Here is a 25,697-nt window from a genome sequence, read left to right on the forward strand (position 1 = left end):
ACATACCTGTTTTATCGGTGTATGAAACTTCTGGGTAATTAAGAGGAGCCATCTTAAAAGCAAAGGAAAATGAGAGATATCAATGCTTGTGGTGATTAAAACTGAAACTATAAAGCTTAAAGCAGCTATATGATACATTAACAAATGTATGGTAGCATCAGCCCAAAACATGGGCGAGTAGTGTAATTTCTTTTGTGTTCTCAGTAAGTGCGTGTGGGATCATTTCTGTGCTGGTTTTCTTGAGGTACAGCCTTCAATGTATGCATGTACTCATAAAGTCCAATCTTCTTGCCTTATTTTAGTATCTGTTATTAGAGTTGCTTGTATCAGCTACCGGAAGGTGTTTACCCACTACATGAAGCAGTTGTGTCAGGAAAACATTGAAAACTTGCTCATAGCATGTACAGTCTGTGTGGCAGTCGAGCTAACAAAGCATCTCAGTGTGTTTGAGAAGGCAAGGGGCCTGCGGTTGGTTTTTTGTTTTTTTTTTACTGAGGATGTGTCTTGATGTTCTCAGCTAACTGGCTTGTAGGCTGCTGCAGAAAGCAGCTGGCCCAGCCCTGTGTTTCCGTCCCCTCCCTTGTGCCTGCACCAGCGTGCCCGCAGATGCACAGTGGCTCAGATCAGGGACCTGATCTTCCTAGAGTGGGTCTCTTCATAGCTGTCACACTCTCGTAAGGGCTGTCCCTTGTTCTGGTTCACCAATGCAGCCGCAGGATTTCCATCTCTGACATGAGAGGTGACAGGAGTATGTGGCTGAGAAACACTGGGGAGGGCAGGGCCAGCTCTTTTGGCAGCCAGTAGCGCAATAGGGTGTCACTTTGGTAACTGGTTTGTGCTGAAGGTTGTTTCCAAAAGCCTCACATACTGTGATTGAAATTCAGCCAGAAATTAGTGCTACTGTATGGTCCTTCAGATTCATTGCTAGAACCATTCAGAAGAATTGCAGATTTGCTCACAGAGGCCCTGTGTACCCTACAAAGAGAGGAAGACCAGTCATGGGGTAGAAGTTAATAATCAGGGTTGTTTGCAGCTGGAGATGTGCGCAGTCATCTTTAATAGGCTGGGAGAGTGCTTTTATGGGAGGTGATGTGGTTGCAGCAGTAAGTAGGGATGTGAATACTGCAGCTTGTTCATTTGATTTATAGCCCTCATCACCCCCATCAGTAGAAGGCAACTTGGTCTGTTGTAGTCTTACAGGTTCCTGAAGCTGCAGCTTGTTCTCAAGTTGCCCTTGAGATACATTCGCAGTGCACTGTTGTCTTCATCTCTACTGCTGAGGGTCTAATTGGCACAGGGCTGCTCCCTCCACTGCTTGCTTTGAGCTTTCACATGGGAGTCCTCACACTCCTCTGAGGATGTGTAAGCTGAAACTCTGATCTAAATATCTTTGTGCACCATGCTATAAAAGGCCTCTTTTGAGGAGGAGGGATAACTGTTCTAATTTCTCTTCTGTAGTAATTTGCCTAGGTTCTCAGCAAAATTGCTCTAAGAATCAACCCTGACTCTTGTGTAACTTGGTGTGGATTTCTGCTTGCAGCTATTGTGGATGATGAAAGGCTTTCAGCGGAGGAAATGGATGAGAGGAGGCGTCAGAACATTGCTTATGAGTATCTGTGCCACTTAGAAGAAGCAAAAAGGTAAGTAAATTAAAGCACACTTATACCTGTCCTTTAAATACAGAAGTTCAGGCCTGTTGTGTTGTTGAGCATTGTAACTTTTAATTCAACATCTGGAATTACTTGGATTAACTTAATGTTGGAATTCTATAACACTTAGTATGAGGAACTAATGGCCAATGTGAAAAGTTTAATCCAAAGAAGGATTTAGAAATAACCAAGACAATCTCCTCAGAGTTAGTGGTGACCATCTTCAATGAAAGTAGGGTCTGGGTACTAAAACCGAAGGCTGTGAGAAGCTGAGTCAGGCTTATGTGACTAACTGGGGAAAGTCTTCTGTTCCTGGCTGTGTGGTTGTGCTAGTGCTTGTGGAGTGACTCAGTTTGCTAAGATGGCAGAAAATCATTTGGGCTCTTACTGAGTTAATGATCCATATCACATGTCTTTCAGTGGTAAGTGGAGGCAGGGCAATAAGATTATCCAGACTCTGCTCTTCCTTTAGTTCGTCTAACCCGTTGGTACTCCTCTCTTGAAGTGACAGCCTGTGATGAAGCACTAATCTGCAAGCGCACAGGATTTTTATCACCTTTGTGCAAATGTACTGTGCAATGTACACTTCTCAAAACAAATATTCAACAATATTCTCATAATCACTAAGCAAGGAAACAAGGTGCAATATCCTCATGCTTTTGAAGTAGCTTGAATAGCTGCTGTTATCATATGTAAAAGCATATTTTACATCCAGTCTGGTCAGAATTTTCCTTTGGTACTCAATTTATAGCCCTGGGCACCACTGGTAAGTATCTTGCTTCTGCTCTGCATTTGTTGCTGATGGTGTTTTTAGTCCTATACTTTAGTTGGATGACTTTCCTAGGAATTTCTGAAACTTGAACTTTGACTAACAGTGCGAGCTGGGAAACATCAGTGTGATGATAAACAATAGGATCTCTAGAATGGAGTAACCCAGTGTACTTCAGTCAGGAATCAACCGTAGAACAGTGCCCTGGGCTTTGTTTCCACACCATTCCCCCTGCCATCACTGTGTGGCACTGACAACTACCTATTTAGCAGTCACAGAGCAGCTAGCTGCCAGTGATCTCATCCTAGGGGCATTGTTATAAAAATCAACCACTTCCTATTCTCTACACTGTCTCGTTTAATGTAGCAAACATTGCCTCCATTGCTCTTTCTTCCTCTTTCCGCTGCAGAGTGGTTCCCCATTCACTTATTTAAGATGGCAAGTGTCCTGCTGTTGCCAGAAAGGACTGTCCTGCTTCGCACACTCCTGCTGCCTCTGTTATGCAGTTGCGAGAGATTGCTTTTGGTCAGCTGAGTCAGCTTGCTACACTGGCAGGAAATTTGTAGCCCTCTTGCTGAGTTTGCTAGTGGTTTGGTGAGCTGATTGGTCTGATCAAGGGGTCAGTGGAGAATCAGTGCTGTCAAGAGGAAGGGGATGGGGTGCAGTCGCACACTTGAGAGCAGGAAGGGAACAGGTCTGTGCCTTGCTTGTTGAGACATTAGATCAACTTCACCTTCTCACAAAACATCTGAGTCAAGCTTCGATTTTACTCAAGATTCCTCCTTGGTTTGTTGCAACTCATCTACCTGCTGGCTTCTGACAAGACAGGAATAACAATTAGTCTCCAAATCCAGCATTTTCTCTTCTATTACTAATTTATCTCCCTGTCTTTTTTCACCCTTCCCAGGGCTACTTGTCACTTTGAATTCAAAGTTTGTTTGAAGCATCTCCCTTGATATTTCACAAGGAAATGTAAAGTTTTTACAATTAATGACTTAAATTAGCATCTGCTATGAGTAACCTCCTCTTCTTCCTTGTATATTTTCCTATGGGTTCATGCCATTAGTAGCTTTCTAAAAGAAACACTCCTTCAGCTCTGCCAGCAGGTGATGGGACTTGGCAGCCAGAACAGTCACTCCCAGGGTTGCAAGGTACCTGTAAGCATTTCTGGATCTCCATTTGAAAAACTGGAAATTATTGGTAATGTTCATGGCCAGTGCTTGTTGCTGCTTGAGGTGGGGATGAGTGCTGCTGAGTAAGGAGCCTTGTGCTTCCCCCACCAAGGGGTTGGGTTGTCATGGGTGGAGCTCATGTGGCAGCCCGATGCTGTTGGATGTCCTCCTCCTGTGCCACAGTGCACCAGCCCCAGCGCTCATTAGGGAGGAAAGGATGGTGATGGTGGGGGTGGTGAAGGCTCTGAGGGGCTTTTGGGCAGACAGAGATGCTGGAAAACAGAGTGAAGGAAACTTCTCCCTTCAGAGAACTCTTGGGATAATTCAGTTGCACTATGGGACACTGCCTCAAGACCGACTCTTACTAATGTGAAAACAACCTCACAACAAACATGTACCGAACAACTTGCAGAAACAAGCAGAAATGCCTGTGTCTCATAGCTGTGTAGGCAGCAGCCCTGCTTCCTCAGGAGGCAAGTAATGATGTCCAGGGGCCTGGGCCGGTCGCAGGGGCAGGCTGAGGTGGCAAAGGTGTGCTGCTGCTTTCTCCCCAGCCCTGACCTGGTGAAACAGCAGCATGAGAACATGCCATATTTCTTCTCACTGCAGAGTTATCACCCTCTCTGTGTACTTGATTAGGGGTCAAACACATTGCTGTGCGGTCTCTGTTCTGTAACTGCATGGGTATAGCATTTTCTTTCTCACAACAGAGCCTGAACAAAAGTGGGGACTCTGGAAAGTGATATAGCAGCCTTGAAGGAAGCAGTGTGGTCATAATTCAAGCTGTGGCAAAATAAGACCAGCACAAGCTTCGAAGAGAGCGCAGGCTAACTCCACAGCACACCGCAGGTCCTGCCCTTCAGCTGTGCTGGGGGTGCAGTTTTGCAGGAGGAACCAGCTGATGGATTGGATTTTTCTGCTGCTGAATGGAGGGTTCACAGCTGGGCACTCACCCCTGCTCCCCAGTGCTGGAGCAGCCCCCGTGGGATGCACAAGACCCCTCCCTCATCTGTGTGCTTGTGGCAGTGGGTCTGGGTTGAAGGAGGCAGGATGGTGCCTTTGGCCTCAGGTGCAGTCACTGGTTGTCAAATTGCCTGGAGCTGTGGCTGCTGCCTGCTTGTTCCCAGCAGTGCCCTCCTGGGTGTAACCTGGGAGTGGGAACTGTCCCTCTGACATATTTTAATTTACAGATGCAAGCTTTCTTTGCTTCTATAAAACCTGAATGCATGGAGAGGATTTTTTAGTATTCAGGACACTATGGGCAGCAATGGCAATAGACTGAAATGGGTAAAGCAAGGTGAGTTTTTTCCATTCAGTTGATAGTGGCTGAAATGACAGCAAATACTGTTTCAGCTGATCAGCGGTGTGCAAACACAATGGGTTTTGGCCCATATTGAAGAGTAATAAATACTGAAATAAACAATAAATAGCAAAAGATTGAGGTAGAGCATTGCTGAGACAGTACTATGGTGGGAGTTAAGTTTTGTAATTGTAATCAAAATAATTTATAGCAGCTCTGCATTTTGAAATACCAGAGTTAATTAAATGGGTAAAGAATGTGTACTTTCAGCTGCTTTTCAGACCATTGTTTGTTCACTTCACTTACTTCCTGTAGCCCAGCTTTAATTAAAACTTTCAAAATTTAACATGAAAGAAGAATCCTGTTGCTGGTAGCTGACGTTTCTTCAAATACCTTCTGTGCTAGGCACAGTACCTTTTATATGTATACAGCACAAGAAATTGGTTTTTAAACACAATGAGCAGGCTTGTAGTATCTGCAGAGGTCAGTAATATTTTAGTAGTGTGCTATATGTGATACTGGAGAAAAAAAATTGTGGTGTTAGATTGCTGACCCCTTTCTCCCCAAAAATCACCCACCTGAGGTTTTGGATGCTTATATATGTTGTTTGATTTATTACTTTTGTCTTTAAGGAAAGTTTATTTTAAAAAGTAGAGAAATATGTATAGTATCCGGTATCCTTGAAATTCTGAGAAGAATAACATCAAGAATAAGCAATTAGGAGTAGGGACTTTCTCACTTCCAGCAATGTAGCCATGGGTGCCTCTAAGAGAAGCTGTCCAGACACTATAGCAACACATTTCCAGTATTAGGAAATTGTCCTGTTAAGTAACAAAGGCTTGAGGTGGGCATGAAGGGCTGTGTCACAAGCCCTAATGTCTTACTGATTGGGTTAATTTTAATAGATAAAATTTACCACAACATCCTCCTTTTGAAAGATTATCTTTGTAATACCCATAACATCAGATTCTGCCTTGAGTTTGGCTTTTGTTGTTGCTTGCCTCTTTGCAGATGTGCAATTGCTATGCTGTAAATGATGATACAGATTTGAGGGGGTTTAACCATGATTGAAGCTTTGGCATATGATGCAAATCTAGTTTACAGTAAATCTGTTGTGGCTGGCTGGGGTTATAATCACCCATAATTAAACAGACACTATTTCTCTTGGCTTCTTGGAAATTATACCTTCTTATGCTAAGCTTGAATTTGAACCATGGAGGCCTCATTTTACCAACCTTGTATCTCTCTGCGTGAAATGGAATACACTTTGTTTCACAAAGTACATGCTGCAATTTCATAACCAGAACTGCCAGCATTTGTCTTATTTCTTTTCACCTTTCTTACTCCGCCATTCAATAGGACAGGAACAAATCTTCAGTGTTAGGACAATGGAAACATAGTGAAGGAAAACTATCCAGGAAATTTATTTTGAGAAGTCATTTTTTATTTTGAAAATGTAAATCCTCATTCTTTTCCCATTTCTTTACAACAGAAAGAAAAGCAATCCATTTTAGGTGCCAAAACCTGTCTCCATTATATTGTTTTTTTATTAAATTGGTTTGCAATGGCTAGTTGCAGTATTGGTCACTGAGGACATCATAGTTGGAAGCTGCTGTGTAAAAATGTACATGCGGTTTAATACACTTAAAAGGTGAAATGCTGAAGTGCTTAGTTGGCTTCACTTAAAGCTAGCAGTTTTGCAGTACCATAGCACAACAGAAAGCTCAAGTTGCTCCACTTGTCAGGATTGTGGGACCATGGAGGGTTGCTTTGGAGCCCACCTCATTCCTAGGGGGAGTATCAGGGTCCTATGAGAGCTTGGTACTACAGGGCAATTCTGCCAGGTTTCATGCTGCTCTTTCTCCATGATCAAAGTTGTGGCAACCATGCAGCCCTGGCAGCTCATGGGTGAATTAATGTTACTCATATGCTCTATTTTAAGTCCATCTCTTTCAGACTACAGGAACTCTTTAAAGTTTTGCGCTTAGAGGTAAGCGCATAAAACTGTAATGTAGTTGTACAACTAGCTGACTATAAGAAGAAAATGTTAAGATACTTCTTGGCAACCTGTTTTGTACAGGTTTGTCAAAAAAAATCATTCTTCTGGGAATGGTAGTCTAGTGACACATTGTAGGTTATGAACTTGAGCTCGTTTCCCCCTCTGTCTGCCTTAAGTCTAATAAAGCACCAGTGAACATGGCTGGCAGCAGCTCTGTAAAGGCCAAATGCTTGAAATTAGAGTGCTTCATAAGATTAAATTCTTGGAAGAATCCTACTTAGCTGGGATATACCCATACCTGAAGTGGCTCAGTCTGCACAGAGGTATTGATCAAGTATACTTGCTGTTTCATGTCTGAGCCTCAAGCATACCTACCTAGCAGACAGACTGTCCGCTATTGAGTTGAAAAGGTTTTTATTTTAGATAGTTATAAAACTGTGCAGATATGCTGGAGTTTTCATATACACGTGTCATTGATATTAATCAATTCAATAATTGTTTCAATACAAAAAGTCTTAATAGCAAGAACAGAAGGAGAGAGAAGCCTTTGTGCTAGTTGCTGTACAGGACACAATGACCTGCTCACTAAGATGTTGAGGTAATTTGTGCACATGTTATGGGTCATTGCTCAGCGCGTATAGTTGTGGAATAATGCTGTTGAGTAATGATGGATGTGACCTTTGTTTTTGGAGACTAAACCATATGATGCTTTACCATAGCATGCAGTGAAACTAACATGTTCACTTCAGAGGCAGTTTTTTCCCAAAGTTTTCCACCTTTCTTTTGGCACCACCCTCTTGTAAAAGGAATTGTTATTTATTTATTTTTTTAATAGAACAGCAAACTTGAAGCTAGTTCAGGCTCTGATGCCCTCATATTGGTGTAGTTTGTAGGCTCAACTTCACCAAGAGAGCACACGGCATATTCATTTCTCCTTTACTTTTCCTTTTGCAATTTGGATTATCTGTGATGCAACTTGAAAGCCTGTTTTACTTTATACTCCATTTGTAAGACTAGCTGCATGTCAGATCAAACTGAAGGCTTCATTCTACTTAATATTACTTAATATTAAGTGCTCTTTAATATTAAGAGCTCCTACTTAATACTAAGTGTAACCTGAGGTGGCCTCCTTAAGGTATCAGCAGCAGCTGAGTTGTTACAGTACTGTATGGAGTACACCAAGGAGTAGGGAAGCAGGCTACCAGGGAAGGCTGTCAGGGATTCTTGCACATCACTGACCAAAACTTTCACATCTGGAAGGATGGTAAAGGAAAGCTTGAGGCTGTGCTGTGCAGGGAGGAACACAGCTGTGGGTATTAGAAGTAGCAGAGGTACTTAAGGTTTGCACCTTGCCTAAGGGATTTGTATGACATTGCTCTTGCAAAGAACCTGTGACAGTAACTGTGAGATGGAAGGACACTGTTTTATCCTTTGCTTAGTGGGATTAAGTGTTGCTCTTAATGTTCTGCGCTGTTTGGACTCTGATCAGTAAGTTGGAGGTGTAGTTCCTATTTGTCTGAGAGCAGCCAAGGCCTTTGCTTCCCTGTGTGTTGATGGAATAAACCATGACATGTGCCAGGGTGCATGTGCTATGTGCCCATGCCACCGTGCTGGACTGCAGTCTGTGTTGGTTGCATGCTGCACTGCTGGTGTAGCTGACTGGCAAGTGGTGCATTCTGCCTGGCACATATCCTGTGGTGCTATAATTATTGTAGCATTCAAAAAGCTTTGTTTTGTCGTCATGGGTCTGTTTGCTCTGGACTGGAGGAGGAAATTACCTGGGCTGATAGAATCAGCTTTTTAACAGCTCCCTTACAGGAGTGTACTTTTCACATGCTGAGATCCTCCTTTCCAAACTGCCATGTCCTGGAGAGCTGTTGATATTTGGAAGAAGTGTTTATTCAGGCTCTTGCAGGCACTGCTATGGGGAGATGTGAATGGCACCTCATAGATCAGAATAGGTGAGGCAGTAACTTTACTTGGTGACCTTTATAGCACTAATTTGTGTAGACCACTGTTGCTGGTGAGGAGCCCACAGGTATGTGCTGGTGGGATCCCAATGTATTGGAAACAGGAAACTGAGTGTTCACAAGAAACGTGCTTCTAGTGCAGGAGGCGTTTTGCTATAGCTTTGTGGATGCTAGAAATCCAGGTCCCTGCGACTTGCTTAGCTACTGCTTTGGGACTAGAGATCTTAAAATTGGTCCAGTAATTGTTGAGATTTGCAAAAGAATCAATGTGCCACTATACATCCACTTCTAGATTGGAAAAACAACCTAGCAAGTGGAGAGGTCAGTGCTCACTGAATGTGTAGGTGTGACCTTGCACCTGGCTTTTACCTTCCAGCTACTGCCAGCAAGCACTTTGTGGGATAAGGCAGCTGCTGAGAGATAGAAGTCTGTACTGCATGGTGCTTTTGATTGCTGTAGGTCTGTTTCATGTGCTTTAAGAAAGATGTCTTTCTACTCACCTGCATTTAAATTCAAGGATCTAATAAGAGGTGGGGTATAGCAGTGTCCCGGAGTTGCTAAGAACATGTATGCACCTTGCAGGAGCTCAGATATTTCTAGGACTACCTCTTATTGATGTTCTAGAGCCACTTTCTTCTGAAGGTCATAGTGTGACAGCCTCCCATACTTGCTTTTGCTATTTTTGTTTATAGATGTAGAGATAAGCATGTGCAGGCTTCTATGTGGGGCCAAGTAAAACCCTCAAATTCTACCTCACTTGAGGTACAGAGGGGTCTGAAAGTAGCTTTCAGTTGCCTCACTGTCTGCTTGTTGTCCACCTGACCATGTTTCTTCCAGCTGCTTATGCACTTTCTGTAGTGCACAGTAAGAGAGATTTCAGGGTAATATCTTCAATCCCAGGTTTAACACTGACAGGGGAAAAGGTTTTTTAAGCCAAACCATTCTTTGGAAAATTTAAGTGATGTATCTGTTTTTCAACTGAGTTCAGGAACCGGGATTCAGTTGTGAATTAGTACAACTTAAACTAATTCAGTTGCATGTGTGAAGAAATGTTTTCTTTAAAACCCAAACAAAAAATATTCCTTACCAAGGCTTTTATTTTGCAGCTCTAAATCACATGAGGTGGTCAGAGCACTTCTTAAATACTGGTGCATGTGTAGATGAGAAAACAATCCATGGAGTTACCTGTTTCTGTTTGTAAAAAGAGAAATGGTAGCCCAAAATATCCTTGCTGTAATTGCCTACAGTGTACGTATCCAGAATTAGCCATGAGTTAGCCACAAAATAGAGGTGAAATAGTGGTTGTCTGTTTCTGCAGTGGCAGCAGGACATACCCTTGAGCGCTTTGGGCAGTGTGGTCTAGTGGAGGGTGTCCCTGCCTGCAGCAGGGGGGTTGGAATTAGATGGCATTTCAGGTCCCTTCCAAACCATTCTATGATTCATGTATTCCACTGTTTTCTACTGCACGCTAGCATTGTTCTTGACAACTAAGGTCTGAAATTTATTTCAGAAGTAGAGGCTGAGAGCTGTGAATGGGTTTTGAGCCTGACAAATTTGAGTCTGGGGGAAGGGCTTTAAATGAACCCTCTCAAGTGAATGAATGGAACTGCTATCAAGCTTGAAGTGCTAGGAAGGATTTCACATGGCTTCCAGTGACTATAAATACTAGGCAGGTTCTGGCTTGGGAGACCTCCACTAGTGGCAAATGTAACAGGTCTACCAGCTTGAAGCGGAGAATCTTGCAGGTGTTTGGTTTTTATTTGAGTTGAATTGAGAACTGTTGACAAGTGAGTTGTTATAGTAGCATCAAGTACAGATTTATTCTGGCAGGATGATGGTTAACTGCATGCATAATTTTTCAGCTACCTAGTGGACAAAGAGCTAGCCTGCCCTAGGATGAGAGCTCATAGATTTGCAATTGTAAAGATGTGCTATAAATGCCTGCAGGGCAGGAGTACCCTACTTGCTTTGTGAGGCAGCAGAGATGAGAGTCTGGATTCTACTCCTGGCTCTTAACAACTCCTGGATTGTTAAAGCTTTTGGGTTATGGGTGGTACGCTTGCCCCACAAGGGAAGTGATAAAGCTAGTCTGATAACTTGAGTTCTTCTGCCATATATAGCACATTAACTATTTCTAAAACTCTGTTACCATCAAAGCGGATGGGAGCATTACAAAGTTTGGTGCAGTGAGTAAGAGGAACTCTTGTAATGAATGAAACTGCCTTAAAACCAATGCTTTTCATTACCCCTGTTGTTCTGTTCCCTAGCAGTCTGCTTATTGTAGGGCCAAAGGCAGAATTTTTTTGTGAAGGCAATAAAAGCTGCAGTGGCTCCTGCAGCCAAGCACCCCTCACTGCAATGGAATTGCCCTGCTACAGTGTAATTACACTCAGGGCACTGGTGTGTTTGTTTCACAGTGCAGGGAAGAGGGAGAAGTAGTGGGAGCAAGGAGACAAAGTGGAATGGTTCACTGGAGTTTTGCAAAAAGTACCCCAGACTGGAGGCTTAAAAGTGGGAGGAATTTATAGAGGGCCATTGAATGCAGGGTATGGACCCTGGCTGCTGTTCCTGGACTGTGAGGTTGGGTGCGTGCATGGAGGATGCCACTGCGTGCCAGCCACGCTTGCACACAGGACACCCTGTCACTGGTCTTACAGAAAGTGTCAGAGCATCAAATGCATCATAAGTGATGTTCCGACAGGATTGCCTTTAAAGCCTGGCTGTCAAACAAGTTGGTCTAAGATGGGTAAATAGCATGATTTACATCAAACATCTATCTACACATTGTGCCAAACCTCCCTCTTTCTGTTAAAGAAAAAAACCCAGTGAAATAATGCAGTATCAGTGGTCATTAAAAGCTGGAACCTCTTCCTTTCCTGACAGCTTCCGAGCTGTGGTATTGCATCACCTCCCTCTCCATGGCCCATGGAAAGCACAGTGTGCTTTATTCAAGTGTGTCTGCCCTTACGGGATGTACAGAGTCTGTCATGTGGGATTTGTGTTGCAGCACGGTTGGGGGAGTGCCAGCCCTTGGTCTCAGCTGCGCTCTCTCTTCACTGGAACAGAGTTCAATGGGATTCGTGACTGAAGTCAGGTTTTAGGGCTTCCCGTTTTTCTGATGAACATCTACAGAATAGGGAAGAGTCAACTTGATACACCCAGTAACACTTGAGGCACACTTTCTTCGGCTGCTTTCAAAAACAGAAATCAAAACTCTTCACTTCTTTATGTTGGGAGAGGAGGGAAAAGTGGTTGTTTTTTTAATAAAGTATTGATGGCACTGAACAGAGTCTTGTGTTTGCAGGTTTGGGATTTTTAATAGCATGCTTTTACAGTATTTTCACATCTCCTGTTCACGATCCCTTCCCCTTGTTTTCCTCCCCAAGAGCACTGATCTAACCTTGTGATTAGCTTAATACTCAATACTGGGATGGCTAGTATATTTTTTGGGAGAGGTTATACTTTCGTTGAAGTCCTAGTAAATGCAAGAGTAAAGTATTAAATGGTATTGTCATATTTCTGTGTTCAGTTTATAAAAGTGGTGGATACTTTTTTAATATTCCTGCTGCTTTCTGTCCCCACAGAAAGAGACCTTGATCTGTTGCTGCTAAATATTTTTATTCCAATTTCAACACTTTCTCCACTTCCTCAAGGTCAAAGTGGTATCACATGATGGTTAGTAGCACATATTGTTTTCTTTAGTGAGAAGTAATAGGAGAGAACATACTTTAAAACACGAATTTATTCCAGAAGTTATTTACTTGTGGGCTTATGCCCTCTTACTAAGTTAAGGAGAAACTAGGAGTACAGGGAGACTTCTCAATATTTTTCTAGCACCTCGTGTTCTTTTTAAAAGCTGTTTGTTGTCAGAGAAGACGAAGTAAGAAAGAAGGTGTCTGCTTGAGTTTTCAGTGCCTGAAACTGGCATGGACTAACCCATTCGCTGTGGTGGTTACTGGCAAAGATTGCAATGGTATTTTCAATGTCAACAGTAATTATTTTGTTTCTTAGGAAAACATGTTAAACAGCATTTTCAGACCTTTGTAGAGATGTCTAAGAAAAGATTGAACTTGTCCACTACCATGCAAAAAAAGACTAGGAAAGCAGGGGTAACTAAGGGATTAACAAGATTGATCATAAATAATCTGACATGCCAAGGAAGAGGCAATAGGCTGCAGCTGCTGAATTGAGACCTCCTCTGAATTCTGTAAAGGGCTTGCTGAGCATTCATTGGAGTCAGCAAAGCTGTTATTTGTATTTGCTCTGCTTTCTGAAAGTGAGGCCAACATCTGTATGTTTGGATTCTGCTTTAGTGAAGAAAGAATTGGATCTGTCCATCTCTAAGGACTTTTCCTGTGTTGTGGCTTGTTGTTAGATTTCAAAATATAGGGTTGAACCCTACTGTTGCTTCACAGGCTTCCTAAAAACATTGATAGATACATTGCAGTGCAGAATTTTCATCAATGCCTCAGCTTCCAGCAAGTTCAAAGATGAAAGATGCATGCAGCACTTCTGACTTGTACTGATGTCAAGATCCATGTGTTGCAAAAGAAGCCACTTTCTCAGGGTAGAGTTCACACGCATCTCCGGTTATTCTGTTTCTGTACTGTGAACTGGGTGTCACGGGAGGAATTATATCTTCCATGAAGATCTGCTTAGCTGGTACTTTGATAATGTGATTAGATCAATAATTAATGCTGAGTGTGCTGTGTTGTCTTTCATGTAACCCAAGATGTGAATAAGCGGGTGACCTGCAGCATAACTAAGGCTCATGGTTCATCAGCAACAACAAAAAAAGTAACAAGAAATTTCTACAATATTTTGTTTTTATATGAGTCTTTAACTTTCTCTTGCTTACAGGAGTGACAGGGACTAGGGCTGAGAGAAAGTGTAAGGACCACTTGGGAGTTTTCAAGGACGAGCAAATTCCTTCTGGCAACTCTTTTCTTTTTTTTTCCTTCCTGGTTGCCTTACAATTGATGAAAATAAAACTGATATGAAAATGGCTTTCTGGCCTTCCAGAAGGCTTTAAGAACAGTATACCAAAACAGCCTTTTTTTTTTTTTAACCAAGAGAGTGACAGAATAAGATGAAGCAATTTTTGTAAATGCTATGACAGCTTCTTGTGCTTTTGGCAGGCATGAAAAGCAGTCCAGTTCTTTGAAGGAAAAAAATTTTGAGCTCTTGACTGATGTCTGTGCTAAGAATGCACCAAAGGAATTACTTCTTGTCTGCTTTAGGTCTCATACTTTTCAGTTTCATATTAAGAGGTGGGTGAACAAAGTTCCTGACCTTTCTCTGCTGGCCACTTTCTTCTTTTTAGCTATTTGTTTCAGGCCAGACAATTGTGCTGGGATGTGCAGCAGTGCAATGGAGTGGGCACCTTGCAGGTGTAGCAGGGGTTTGCTGAGCACCTGTAGCAGAGTAGTGGAAGCAGATAGAGCAGAAGCAGCTGGGGTTTTCCTCCTGTTACAGGAAAGGAACATCTGCTTTTCTCAAGACTAGTCAAGCAAGGATTTGGGAAAAGGATGTGCAAATTCATCAGCTGAACTAGGCATCCAAATATTTAACATGAGGCATTCAGCTTTTTGAGTGCTGCTATTAATATAAGCATGTGTCCAGTGTAAAATGGCTATCACCTTGAAGCAGTGAATCCTTTCACATGGCTGCCTGCTAGTCAAACTGTCTGGGGAGCAGTAGAGCATGCAAGTAAAACAAGAAAACTGCTTTGTTTAGAAGTACAGTTTTGGTAGTGTCTGATAAAGCACTTTCTAAAATAACAGTTGTTAGAGTTTTTGCACAATACTGCTTTCATCCACTTCTGACATTTAAACGTTGAAATACTATTGAGTCAGTGTTGCAGAATGTTTTCGTGATGACTGTATTACTCCAAGGAGTCTGATCAAGAAGCCCAAAAACTGAATAACCTCAGGCATTTTTTCTCCTGCTGCATCATCTATTGGAAAGTTTTTCTCAAGGCATGCATTCAGAAATTGCGATGAAGTACCCTGACATAATGTGTCCTAGAAAGTGGCTTAATGACTTTAAAGTGCAATCCTAACTGGAATAGAGGTCATGTTTTAAAGGTCAAAAGTGCTTGAGTTGGTGATAAAAATGAGCCTTTGTTGTAATTCACTTGTTAGCTCTGCTGGCTTATGGTGCTGCAAGTGAACTGTACTGGGTTTTCCTAAAGGTAAGGTTTCTAACTACAATTTAGTAATTGAAGTAAACCTGTCAAGGCAGATTAAAGACTTATTACTTGAACTGCAGAAGTGTTTTTTAACAGCTGCAAACAATAGGTGAAATAGCTTGAGTCCCACAGTGGATTTTCAGGGTTGGAGACTGGAAGTGTTTTGAATTATAAACTTGGCATACCTGCACGGGAGTCAAAGATGGACTTCTGCCTCTTTCCTGAGTGAAACTGTGTGAGAAACACTCAGCAGGTGCTTTGTAGTGAACCCGACCTGTTCTTCCTCTCACCCTGGGAAAGCGCCGGGATACGTGAGAGGGGACCAATAGCTTTGTTCCGTTTGACTTGTTCGTGTATTCAGCAAGCTTGACAATTTTCCATGATGTGAATGGTAAAGAAACATGCACCCAAGTCACTAAGGAGCCTGTTAACAGCTTCTTTCAAAAACTTAAAAAATGCATTCTCTTGGGCTTAACTGTTTACATGTTCATCTCTGTGCCTGCCCTGTTAAAGTCAGCAGCAGCTCTGTCTTTTCTGGTGTGGAAGAATTACAGCTGGCAAGTCTTCACCCCGATCATGTGTGTTGGAGGGACTAAAATATTTTTAATATAGACCTGATGCTAGCTGCTGAAATATTTCACAATCTTTTTTTCTGCCGCTTCTTTCCTTCCACTCTGTTAGTTTTCATTAGAAAAGTGCTTCACTAACATGGTATTACAACTGAAGATATAAATCTACAGATCAGGAGGACTAAAGGTTCAGACTTTGACATAGTTATTGCAATGATTAAATCTGTTGTGTTTTTTTTTTTATAGGTAGTCACAGTGATTGAGGCTGCCTTTGTCAGGCTTTTTCAGAGCACTCGAGAAAATACTGTATTCCAGATACCCTGTCTGGCAGTGGTGTGTGCAACACTGAACTTCGAGTGACCTATTTGAATAGATTAGGGATGAATACAGTGAATATCCTGTCTCAACCTATAAAAGACATTGCACAGTAAGTAAGGCACTGCTGTAACGCACATGGCTTTCTGCTAAGGCAGGCGGAGAATGAAAACTTTTGAACATGGTGCAGTGCAGATGGCTTACTGCTGTCATTGTGTGTGTCAAAGCATGAGGTTTGAAGAAGGAAATGGCAATACTTAGACTGGATTTGTGTTGGTAAAAAACAGGTGAAAGATGTTTGATGTTCCCTCTGATATTGCAACCAAATGGTTTTGTCAGCAGTGAAGGAGGGAAGGGAAAGATGAAGAGCTGTTCTGGATGTGAGGTTTGATCAGGCCCTTCTGTCCCATCAGCTGGGTCTGAGGGTTAGGAACAGTCAGGTGTCGTAGTTCTCTATGTGCTGTTGATAAAGTCTGCTTCCCAAGTTTGAAGAAAGTTTGTCTTGTTTATCTTCTTTAGCCTCAGAGTCTGTCCTGAGAAAATCAGCTGGCAAAGTTATGAATGGTCTTTATGGCAGAAATTAGACCAGAATGATGTCAGGCAAACTGAAGTGCAAGCTTGAAAGAGAGGAAACAGATGACGAGCAGAGGCAAACATGTGGCTTGATGGTGTGTGGGGGTAGGGATGGCCCACACAGGGACCAGGGGAACAGTTCCAGCAAACTCTGCAAGCCTGTCCCAATAGGATCACAGTCAAGCAGTCCAAGAAGCTGGAAAAGCAGAGGAGGAGGGGATGGGGGCCTGAAGATGGCTTTTAGGATGAGGAGAGAAGCTTCCTCAAAATGCCTTAAAATGGCAGGTGGGAGGTGGATAGACAGGAATGCAAAGCTGTGCTGTTGAGGAATGGGCAGAAGGGGTTGGTGTTTAGTGTGGTGAGACTTGTCATCTTTCCCTACCTGGTCTGCTTGGAGCTGCCATGAATGTGATGGATAAAGACTCAGGGAGTACATGGTGTGCAGGGAGATAGCAGCCTGGAGGACCATCAGGTGAAGCAGGCTTGCCCCATGGGGGGCATCTGGGGGCTGCCAGAACATACTTTTAGTGGAACACTCTCTCAGTTTAGCAGCTGGGGTGGGAATATTTTATGTAATGCTATGAACAGTGATATTCATCTTGGTTTTTTTAATTCTTTGCAGTTTTGGAAATTCTGAGTTGGTACAGTTCAAACATTGCTCCTCCCTCAGAACAAGTGCTAATGAGTGCTCATTTCTGTAGGGATAAGAAGATCTTTGTTCTGCTCTATCCAAATGTTGAGCCATAAACTGTCTACTCACGCTGTAAACAAGGATTTGCATCTAATAATGTAATTGTTAAAGCACACTGTGTTCCTTGCTCTTTTAAAGTAGCCTTTAGATGTGCTTTAACTATCTATGCTAGCTATGTGGTGGTTAGGGGACTCAGGGGAACAAGGTCTGCCTATGCTTGGCATAGCTTGGATTTCTTGGTGTGTATAAGGCCTGATAGTCACTGATCCCTAGATTAAACAACTTCTGAATTTGTCAGATAAAACTGTTCCTATAACCAAGATACCTGACAATCAAGTAGTAATTCTGACAATTAAATATACAGTGTTAATATACTTAATGTAAATGTGCTTTCTGGCAGTGTTTCTTGTTTTGAAGATGTGCATTATACTCATAGTTAATGGCTCAATAGCCAAGACACTTAAAGTGAACAAAAATTTACCAAAATAGCACTTGAAAGACAGACTTCTACCATTTATAGAAGCACAGTTAAAAAGCCATCAAACCAATGAAGTAGTGTGTGAATGGGTAGAGATAACAAAACCTAAGGAGTCATCAAAACTTGGGATAAGGATCATTCTTGGGATGAATGGAGTCTGCTTGGCCAGTATTTTGTAGTGTCCTGGTAAAATCTGTGACCTATGAACTGTCTAAAAAGAAAATTTCAGCCAGATAAAACCTCATGTGATGTATTTGCTGAGTCAGCTGTTCAGGATCACTCATTGCCTCCTGCTTAACTTTGAATCTGCTCCTGATTTGCTATTTGTCATCTCTGAGAAGTGAATGTGAAACTGATGTTCCAATTCTTGTCCTGTGGTTTTTGCCTTCTCTTATTTTGACTTTGTATGGGAGGAAAACTTTAAGCATTTGACTTACTGCAGATGTCTCTTGTGGAAACTCAAGCAATGTTTCCTGAGTAAAACATGGCATTATACCAGTTATTCAGATTATATAAGTTATCCTTAACATTGAGAAGCAGAAATATAATTGGTGTAAGAATATTGAGCATTTCTTCATGCTGTTTCTATTTTTCTCTGCTTTCATTTTAAGAAATTCTAAAATCCAAGTGCTTTGTTTCTCACTTGCCATTTACTAACTGATGCAGTTTTACTCCCCTGTAAGTACAGCATTGCCTGATGTATCCTTACTTCAAAGGCTTTCCCTTCTGCTGTCTCTCCCATCTGCCTCAAATTGGTATGCCTGATCTAGAGCAAGCTGAAAATCCTTGGCTATTTGGGTAGCCTGAGCAATATTTTAAAAGACGCTTGCTAGCCAGTGGCAAGCATGAAAAGCAAAGTGTGCCCAGGGGAGCACCTTAAGAAGCACGCCTCATCATTGGGAAGGAAGGTGGTTGTGGGCATGAAATCTTGGATTTTTTAACAGGTCTTCTTCCCAGCCCTAGGTGAAGGCTAGGTAGTGTCTCTCCATTTTTTGGAGGAGAAAAAAACCCAATAAAAACCACAACCAAAACCCCCCCAAATCCCTAAACTTTCCTGAAGTTTTCTAACTCCTATTCTGCCTCCTCATTTTGGTTCAAGAAAGAGTAGTTTTTCTTCTGGGTCCTTTCCTACTATTCTCTCTTACAGCTAAAGCCAGTTCTTCCCTCTATCGCATCTTCCTTTGCCTTTGGTTTTGGGAGTGTTAAAAGACTTGCTGCCTGTTTATAACTGATAGTTAGCCTCCCACCCTTTATTGGTATTCCCTGCTTTGCCTCAAACAGCTATGAGTCTGTCTTTATCCCGAATGTCAAGAGCAAAAGTGATACTGATTCTGAGTATCTCCCTGGTTTTGTAAAGACAGTAAATGACTAAAGCACCGTAGCATTCTGTCTGCATGCTCAGAAACTTGGTGATACTTTTAAGCTACGTTTCCTTCACATATTAAGCTTTTTGCTGTAATGAGAAATAGTAACTATATATTTTAAGGAGATCTTGAATTCTAGAAAAGTTCATTCCCCCAGGTCAAAAAACTTGTTTCCAAGGGATGGAGGTTTGCCAACATGCTGTGCTTGAAAGCAATCATTGTGCAATATTTCTACTTTTAAGTCACCCTACCCTATAATTGCATGCTATCAACTCAAGAATGCCACTTTTTACATGAGAACAAGCATAATGACACAGAAAACAGATCTGCATCTGTTCATTCTCACTTCATGTTCAGACTGGGGCTTAGTAGGTGCAAAATTTGTCAAAATGTTATCTAGACATTTGGTTTACACCTTGGTGTAGCCTGTTTGAGGTTTTTTCATGCAAATCACACTTGCTACAGCCTAATCCTCCCTGGCCTGAGTAGCTTTCCTCCTCTTTCAGAGTCAAACCCCAGCAGCTGTGATGCAACCTGGGAGAGGTTTTCCTCCTCCTGGCTCCAGCCGCTGGGTCCTGGGGAAGGAAGCAGCTGCCATAGCACAGCTGCAGTTCCTGCACTGTATTCCTTGCTGGCCTACACTCTTTATCCTTGGAAAAGAGAAGTAATTTGGCTTTGACACAGCTCTTCATTAACTTCTGCAGGGCAGATACTATGACTGTGTTGGCAGCAATATATTCTGGCAAGGGAAACACTAAAGTGAAGGTGTAAGCCATATGTAGTCCTCCTTACAACAGAGATGCATACTAGGTTTGCTTCTGTTTGTGCAGTTCCTGTTTCCCTCATTCCTGCTGCAGGCAGCCTGGTGGAGGAGGGTTAAGAGATCTGTGGCTAGTTCTCTGGAATTTATTTTTAGCTAGGAGGTCATCCTGAAATGGAAATCCAGAGTTAAATTACATCTGCTCGTTGTTGCTCCAATGCTCCTTTATATCTGTCCTGTGGATAGATTATTAATCCCTGTGACACCTTTTGGCTCTACTGTGGAGACCAGAAGGGAAGTTTTATTGGTGACTGATTTTTCCAATTGCTGTGCTTGAAGGTAAAAACACCAGACACTTTTGGTTCAGCTAATGCTCTCCTCTGATCCTCAAAGGGTGATTTGATGGTAGCCAGATGTTAGTCATTGTTAATCTTCATCCCACAAGTTTCAGGCATTAAAACAATGATTGCCTTTTATCCTTGAATTTGGAAGCTATTGCAATTCGCTTGGTCTTTCAGCTCAGCATTTGATGTAGGAATGGTGAACGGTGCTATACAGTCAGTGTGCTGGGCAGTGAAGAAAAATATTGCTGGTTGTGCCTTTTATTGCATCTAGAAATTAAATTAGCATTCAATATTTCTAGGTTGTGGTCCCATCTGATTCTCCCCATGGGTGCACATATGCTTAAATCCACGTACCATCACTGACTTGCTGATAAAACATTGTCATGACTAAGCAGGAAGTGTGTAAATAAATCCCAGTATCCATGGCCTAGCTATTCTTACTCATGAGTGTTATCTCAAATAATGGAGAGATGTTTGGCTTCCCTTTTACTGGGGGACTCCATGGTGCTGTGGAGATCAGTACTGGAAATGCCAGTAGTGAGTCAAAGGCTGGTTATAATATGTGGAAAAGCAATAATGAAACTTTATGAAAATAACTTTCTGCTGGACACCAACGTTGTTCCCTAGGCACTAATCACTTGTTTGAGGTTATTGCTGCTTCTGTCAGCGTAGTTGAGGAATCTCAGCAGATGTAGTAGCCTGCTGTGGATCAGAATGGGTTAGGCTCAGTTGCTTTAGTTTGGTTCAGTAACCACACTTGGTCAGAGACAGTTTCCAAGCTCTTTTCTGTCCAAGATTCATTTCCTCTGAAATGGATGTATTAGAGAAGACCTCTGTGCAAGCACTATTGAGCAGATGAAAATTCATCATGAAGGGGTTGTGTCAGGGCTTTGAAAGGAAGAGAAAAAGCCCACCCATACTCTTCTCTTTAATCTTAAATGATTCTAAGCATCAGCTTTGGGTTCTTAGGAAAATAATTCTTGTTTTAAAATTATTCCCATCCAGGTTGCAACTAAATATTACTTAGTTACAAAAAAAAGGTATAAATACAGGTTAAGCATAATATATCTGGTGTGTTCAGTGACAGTGCTGAGCCATTTTATTAGAAAGCAGCCTTTGCAGGTTGGTGTGCTTGTCACTTGAAGGAGTAGTGATAAGGACACACAGCCTTTCTATACTTGTTCTTGTTGCTAAAGGTAGATGGGTTACACAGCTGCAGCCCCTGATTTGCTGTGTCCAGATGGTCAACTTCAGATGCTTTGTATGTTGTATCACTTTTTTTGTTAATAACACAGATATGGCCCATAAATCCCAGGTTAAGAATTCAGTCAATGATGTAAACTTACTTTGACCTGCACAATAGCTTTGCTGGCTCTAGCCATGTGTGCCTTGAAAGCAGAGTAAAGCATTTTCAGACGATTATCAGTATCATTGTCCTCAGGTACATGGCAATGCCCAGGTTTGTAGAGGGGTTGCTAATAGCAAGCATACATAGAGCAAGTATTCAAATCAGGTAAAACAGCTGACTTGTGAATATATCACCTAATGAAACACATTGACCTCCTTAAAGAGCAGACATGTAAATCTTCTTTAAGATGTTGGAGTAATGACCTATAATTTGGTGACAGCCTCTGTTATCCATGGAGCTGAGGAGTTCTCATCTGTTGCACTAGCCAAAAAATTGAGCAGCAGCTCAACTTTCCTAAGGATAATCAGACTACTTCCTCTTAATCATTTGTATATTCTATGTAAATGCACACAAAAACGTCTAGACACATTTATAAAAAAAGTATTGATTGAATTTCAGCCTGACATGGCTTTAACTGCTGTGTTTCAATGCCTTTGGAAGCAAAAGAGTAATTTTGAGTCTTCAGTCCTTGAGAATGGTGCTTTTCTTGTGCACCATCTGCACCCACCTGTGTGTTCTCAAGAGTACAACTGCTGGAATAAATGAATGTGCTCTCCAACAGCTGTTTGAATAGTGTCCAATATTGTTTGTGTGTGAAGAAGCCCAAATTGTTGTCCCTTTAATTTAGAGCTAATGGTACTCAGAACTGAAGCCAGTTACAACCTGCTGTGTTTCTTCAGGCTCTGGTTATACCTGCATCCACAAGTTGTCCATAAGTCTGAGTTGATCCCCTGAAGTAGGTACTTTGGAGAAATGACATGTTTAAAAGAAAATGCTCTGTTTTTCCGAGAAATTGAGACTCAAAGGGTTTAGATACTAACTAGTAGTACTTGCATGTACTTCACTTGTGTTGAACGTGCCGGGGAGCAAAATACGGAACTATGGGATCTGTTATCCAGTCTGTGTAACTGTTACTTCAATTTATATTCTCTAGAATGCTTCTAATACTCAGGCTGTTGTTCATAATGAAGTTTGAAATTAACACAAACGTATCCTATTCAGAAGGCAACCTTTTAGATACAGGGCTGGAAAACTATTTGCTTTGTATTCTGACAGTGTACCTCCCTCTTCCTGATGGCAGGAAGAAACTGCCTTGAATTGGATTTGCTCTGTGAAGTGTGCAGTTAACTTTCACCTTTGGATACCAAGAGTCCAGTATGCTTAATCATAATGACAAACCTTTTTCTGAGACTGGGTTAAGAGGAATATGAAATTAAGATACTTGCTCACATAAGCAGATGAGAACCTGGTCCTAAAAGTAACAATTTCAGATGTAGACAGAAAAAAGTGCTTTTTGTAAGTATTTGGAGAGGATTTAGCAAAGCAGGCAACAGATCTGGCTACTCCAGTGGTTTGACTTGACTACTGGCCTTTGAGTGTAAGACTAAACAGTAAATACAAAACTGTGCAACACTTTATTCTGGTTGACAAGACCCAAAATGGCACTGTTGACTAGCTTTTCTAGGTCTCCAGTTTCTCATCAGAAATACAGTTATCTCCTCTTCTGGTTTTCACTTGCATATAGGTATAGTAGATGTGGCTGATTAGACTCGACTCCCGCAGGTGGGCATTGGTTACAGCTCCTTCTCCAGCCAGCAAGCAACCTCTGGCAAAACTGCTCTTTAATCAAAGACCTGATCTGCCTAGTAAGAGCAGGAATGGTTGCTGCACCCAGATTCAGTGAGCACAGGAACTGGACAAAGCTTTTCCTCCACTCCTTTGAGCCATGCTCTCCTCTCACCTTCTACCACCTTCACAGGTGTGGAGAAGACCCAATTCTTTCCACCTTTTTCAGAAGTTATAAGGCTCATCTAACTTTGTTTTTAGCTTACCATGCAATTTTATTGTGGTAAGGTGTAGCCACAGGCAGTAGTGTTGCATTTTAGAAAAGCAGATAGAAAACTAACCCTGATTTTGTCCATCTTGAAACATTTCACTTTGAATAATGTGATATATAAATACAGGGACCAGTGGGGTTTCCTGGCATTAAAATTAAATGGAGGTTTCTGGATATTAATTCATTTTTGTTAAAAAGCAAACTGTACATTTGTAAGTCTGTTCCACCCCTGCATGAAAACACACCATCACGTTTTAAGGAGTATATTTTTTCTAACATTAAAAAACAGAGCTTTAAAAGCATCTAAGTGTAGAACAGCTTAGATCAGGGAGCCTGCCTAGTGATTTTTTTTAAAAAAAAAAAGTACCACTAATGTAGCATTCCACAAGTCTAGCAAAACACCAGGAGGTAGAACTGAGGCGGAGAGGGGGAGTTGGTAGCTGAACATGATACAAAAACCAGAACATGAAGTCCTCTGTGCTTTCAGTGACTAAATGTGAAGTGGTATTAGTAGCCAGTGGGGAACATTGGGCTGCTGGTCCTGTTGCGATCTGACAGCTTTGCACTTCTGCAGAGTGGTGCTGTGGTTGATGTGACAGCTGAGCGCACGCAAGATTTTTTTTCTTTTATATAGGTCTAAAGGCACAGATAATAAAGCCCTTCCACTGCTCTTCTGCTGTCAGAAGCACAGCTGCAGCAGAGGGGAGAGCTTGGGGCTATCTGGATGATGTCTCAGTGACTGGCGTGGACTGACTCAGGGTAGGGTGGAAATGGGACAGGGCAGAGCTGGCTTAGCACCAGCTTTGCTCCATACCCTTCTGCTGAGGACTTCTTGGCCCATGGAGGGGATCTGGTACATGTGTCTGAATAGAGATCTAGTGCTGCCTGTCTGGGAGAAATCAGTGACTCCATGACTGGAGCCCAAGGTGCTTCAGGATGGTGTGCTCTCTGCTACAGTTGCAAGTATATAGTATAGCTTTGGCCTCTTCTTGACGAGAGGTCAGAAAGGTGAAGTAGCAAATGACTTAAAGTATAGCACACTATACAGTACTGTAACATAGGGACTTTTTAAATGGTAATTGGTTTCTTAATGTTGTGAAGAGCAGAACCACATGCAAAGTATGTAAGTTGGATATAAATTGTCAAAATTGTGGTTAATTTTAAACAGTTGTTACTACTTTAGTGACCAGAGGTAGCAACTTCTGGAAAAAGTCTGAGCTTTTGGTGTCATGTGAAGGGCATATGCAGCAAATTCAGTCACAGCATTTCTGGTGTTTTCAGGTGCCCCTGTTATTTGGGAGGGGAGAAAATGGTGGTTTGAGTCTGAAGTGGGGAGACGTCAGTACAGCAAACCTGTGTCTTGCTCCTGTATGCACCACTGCCTTCAGTGAGCAGTGCTTGTTCTTTCTTGGAGTAGCTGTCTCTTAGGCTTCCCAAACTTAAGCAATTAATAAATCCATCATTTGCATTGCTTAGCATTTAAAGTGACTGACTTAGCATACAGTTACCCTTCCCCATTAGTAAATACTTTAAATGAGACTCTGCAGGTGTGCAACATCAGATGCTTCCAATATACCTTGAAAAGAGGAAAAGAGTTAGCTACAAAATAAAAGTGAAAAAGAAAATAACATATCTTAATGTGCCCCATCCTTTCACGTAGGGACAATGTTTCCAGTGTCTCTGTCAGTTCTGGAGAGGCATTTTAATCTTCTGCCCCCATAGTAACCTGGTTCCCAACTGTGTCAGACTTAGAAACAAAGATTGGCTTTACAAACAAGATCCAATTAGTGACTCAAGAGGAAACATTCTTCTCAGGGTGGATAAGTGTCTGGATTCAGTGAAGAACTGGAAACACTTCTGTGAAAATTAGCATTATTCCTCAAAACAGTCTGTAATGAGAAATTGTTTCCATAGTCTTTTGGGTCTCTTTCCATCTCATTAGTTGAAGGGTTGGACAGGGTTGAATAGAGAAGGCTTCTTGTAGTCCTGTGGCCCTGCCTTGTGCACAGGGCTAGTGAAACTGCTGCTTACAGCTATGGAAACTCTCAGCTGGCAAATGTAGGTAAAGTAACTTGCAGCTCAATATGTGCTCAAATACCTGGTATGCATTGACCATTAATAAACCAATACATGCAAGCATGTGATCACGTAGGTCCAGTTTGGGGGATGTACAATTGTAACTGCCTGTTCGCTTCTTAGAGAAGCTTCTCTTCATTTAAGTCAATAGTGAGATTTTCAGCTGCTCTTCTGTACTGAGCAGGGACTGAATTTGTGTGGACCCCATGGTCTGCTAGAACAATAGAAACCTT

The 25,697-nt window shown here is 42.0% G+C and overlaps 1 protein-coding gene across 4 annotated transcripts in view; it reads left to right on the forward strand.

The window, feature by feature from the left end:
* Positions 1-25,697, forward strand: part of IQGAP2 (IQ motif containing GTPase activating protein 2) — a 126,455-nt gene that overhangs the window by 19,687 nt on the left and 81,071 nt on the right. For all 4 annotated transcript variants that reach the window (XM_075741144.1, XM_075741145.1, XM_075741146.1 and 1 more), the window contains exon 2: positions 1,541-1,640. In XM_075741144.1, coding sequence (XP_075597259.1) covers positions 1,541-1,640 — 100 coding nt within the window. The remainder of the gene's footprint in view (positions 1-1,540; positions 1,641-25,697) is intronic.

The sequence above is a fragment of the Balearica regulorum genome, chromosome Z (genome assembly GCF_011004875.1).
Source record: "Balearica regulorum gibbericeps isolate bBalReg1 chromosome Z, bBalReg1.pri, whole genome shotgun sequence".
Taxonomy (NCBI): Eukaryota; Metazoa; Chordata; class Aves; order Gruiformes; family Gruidae; genus Balearica; species Balearica regulorum.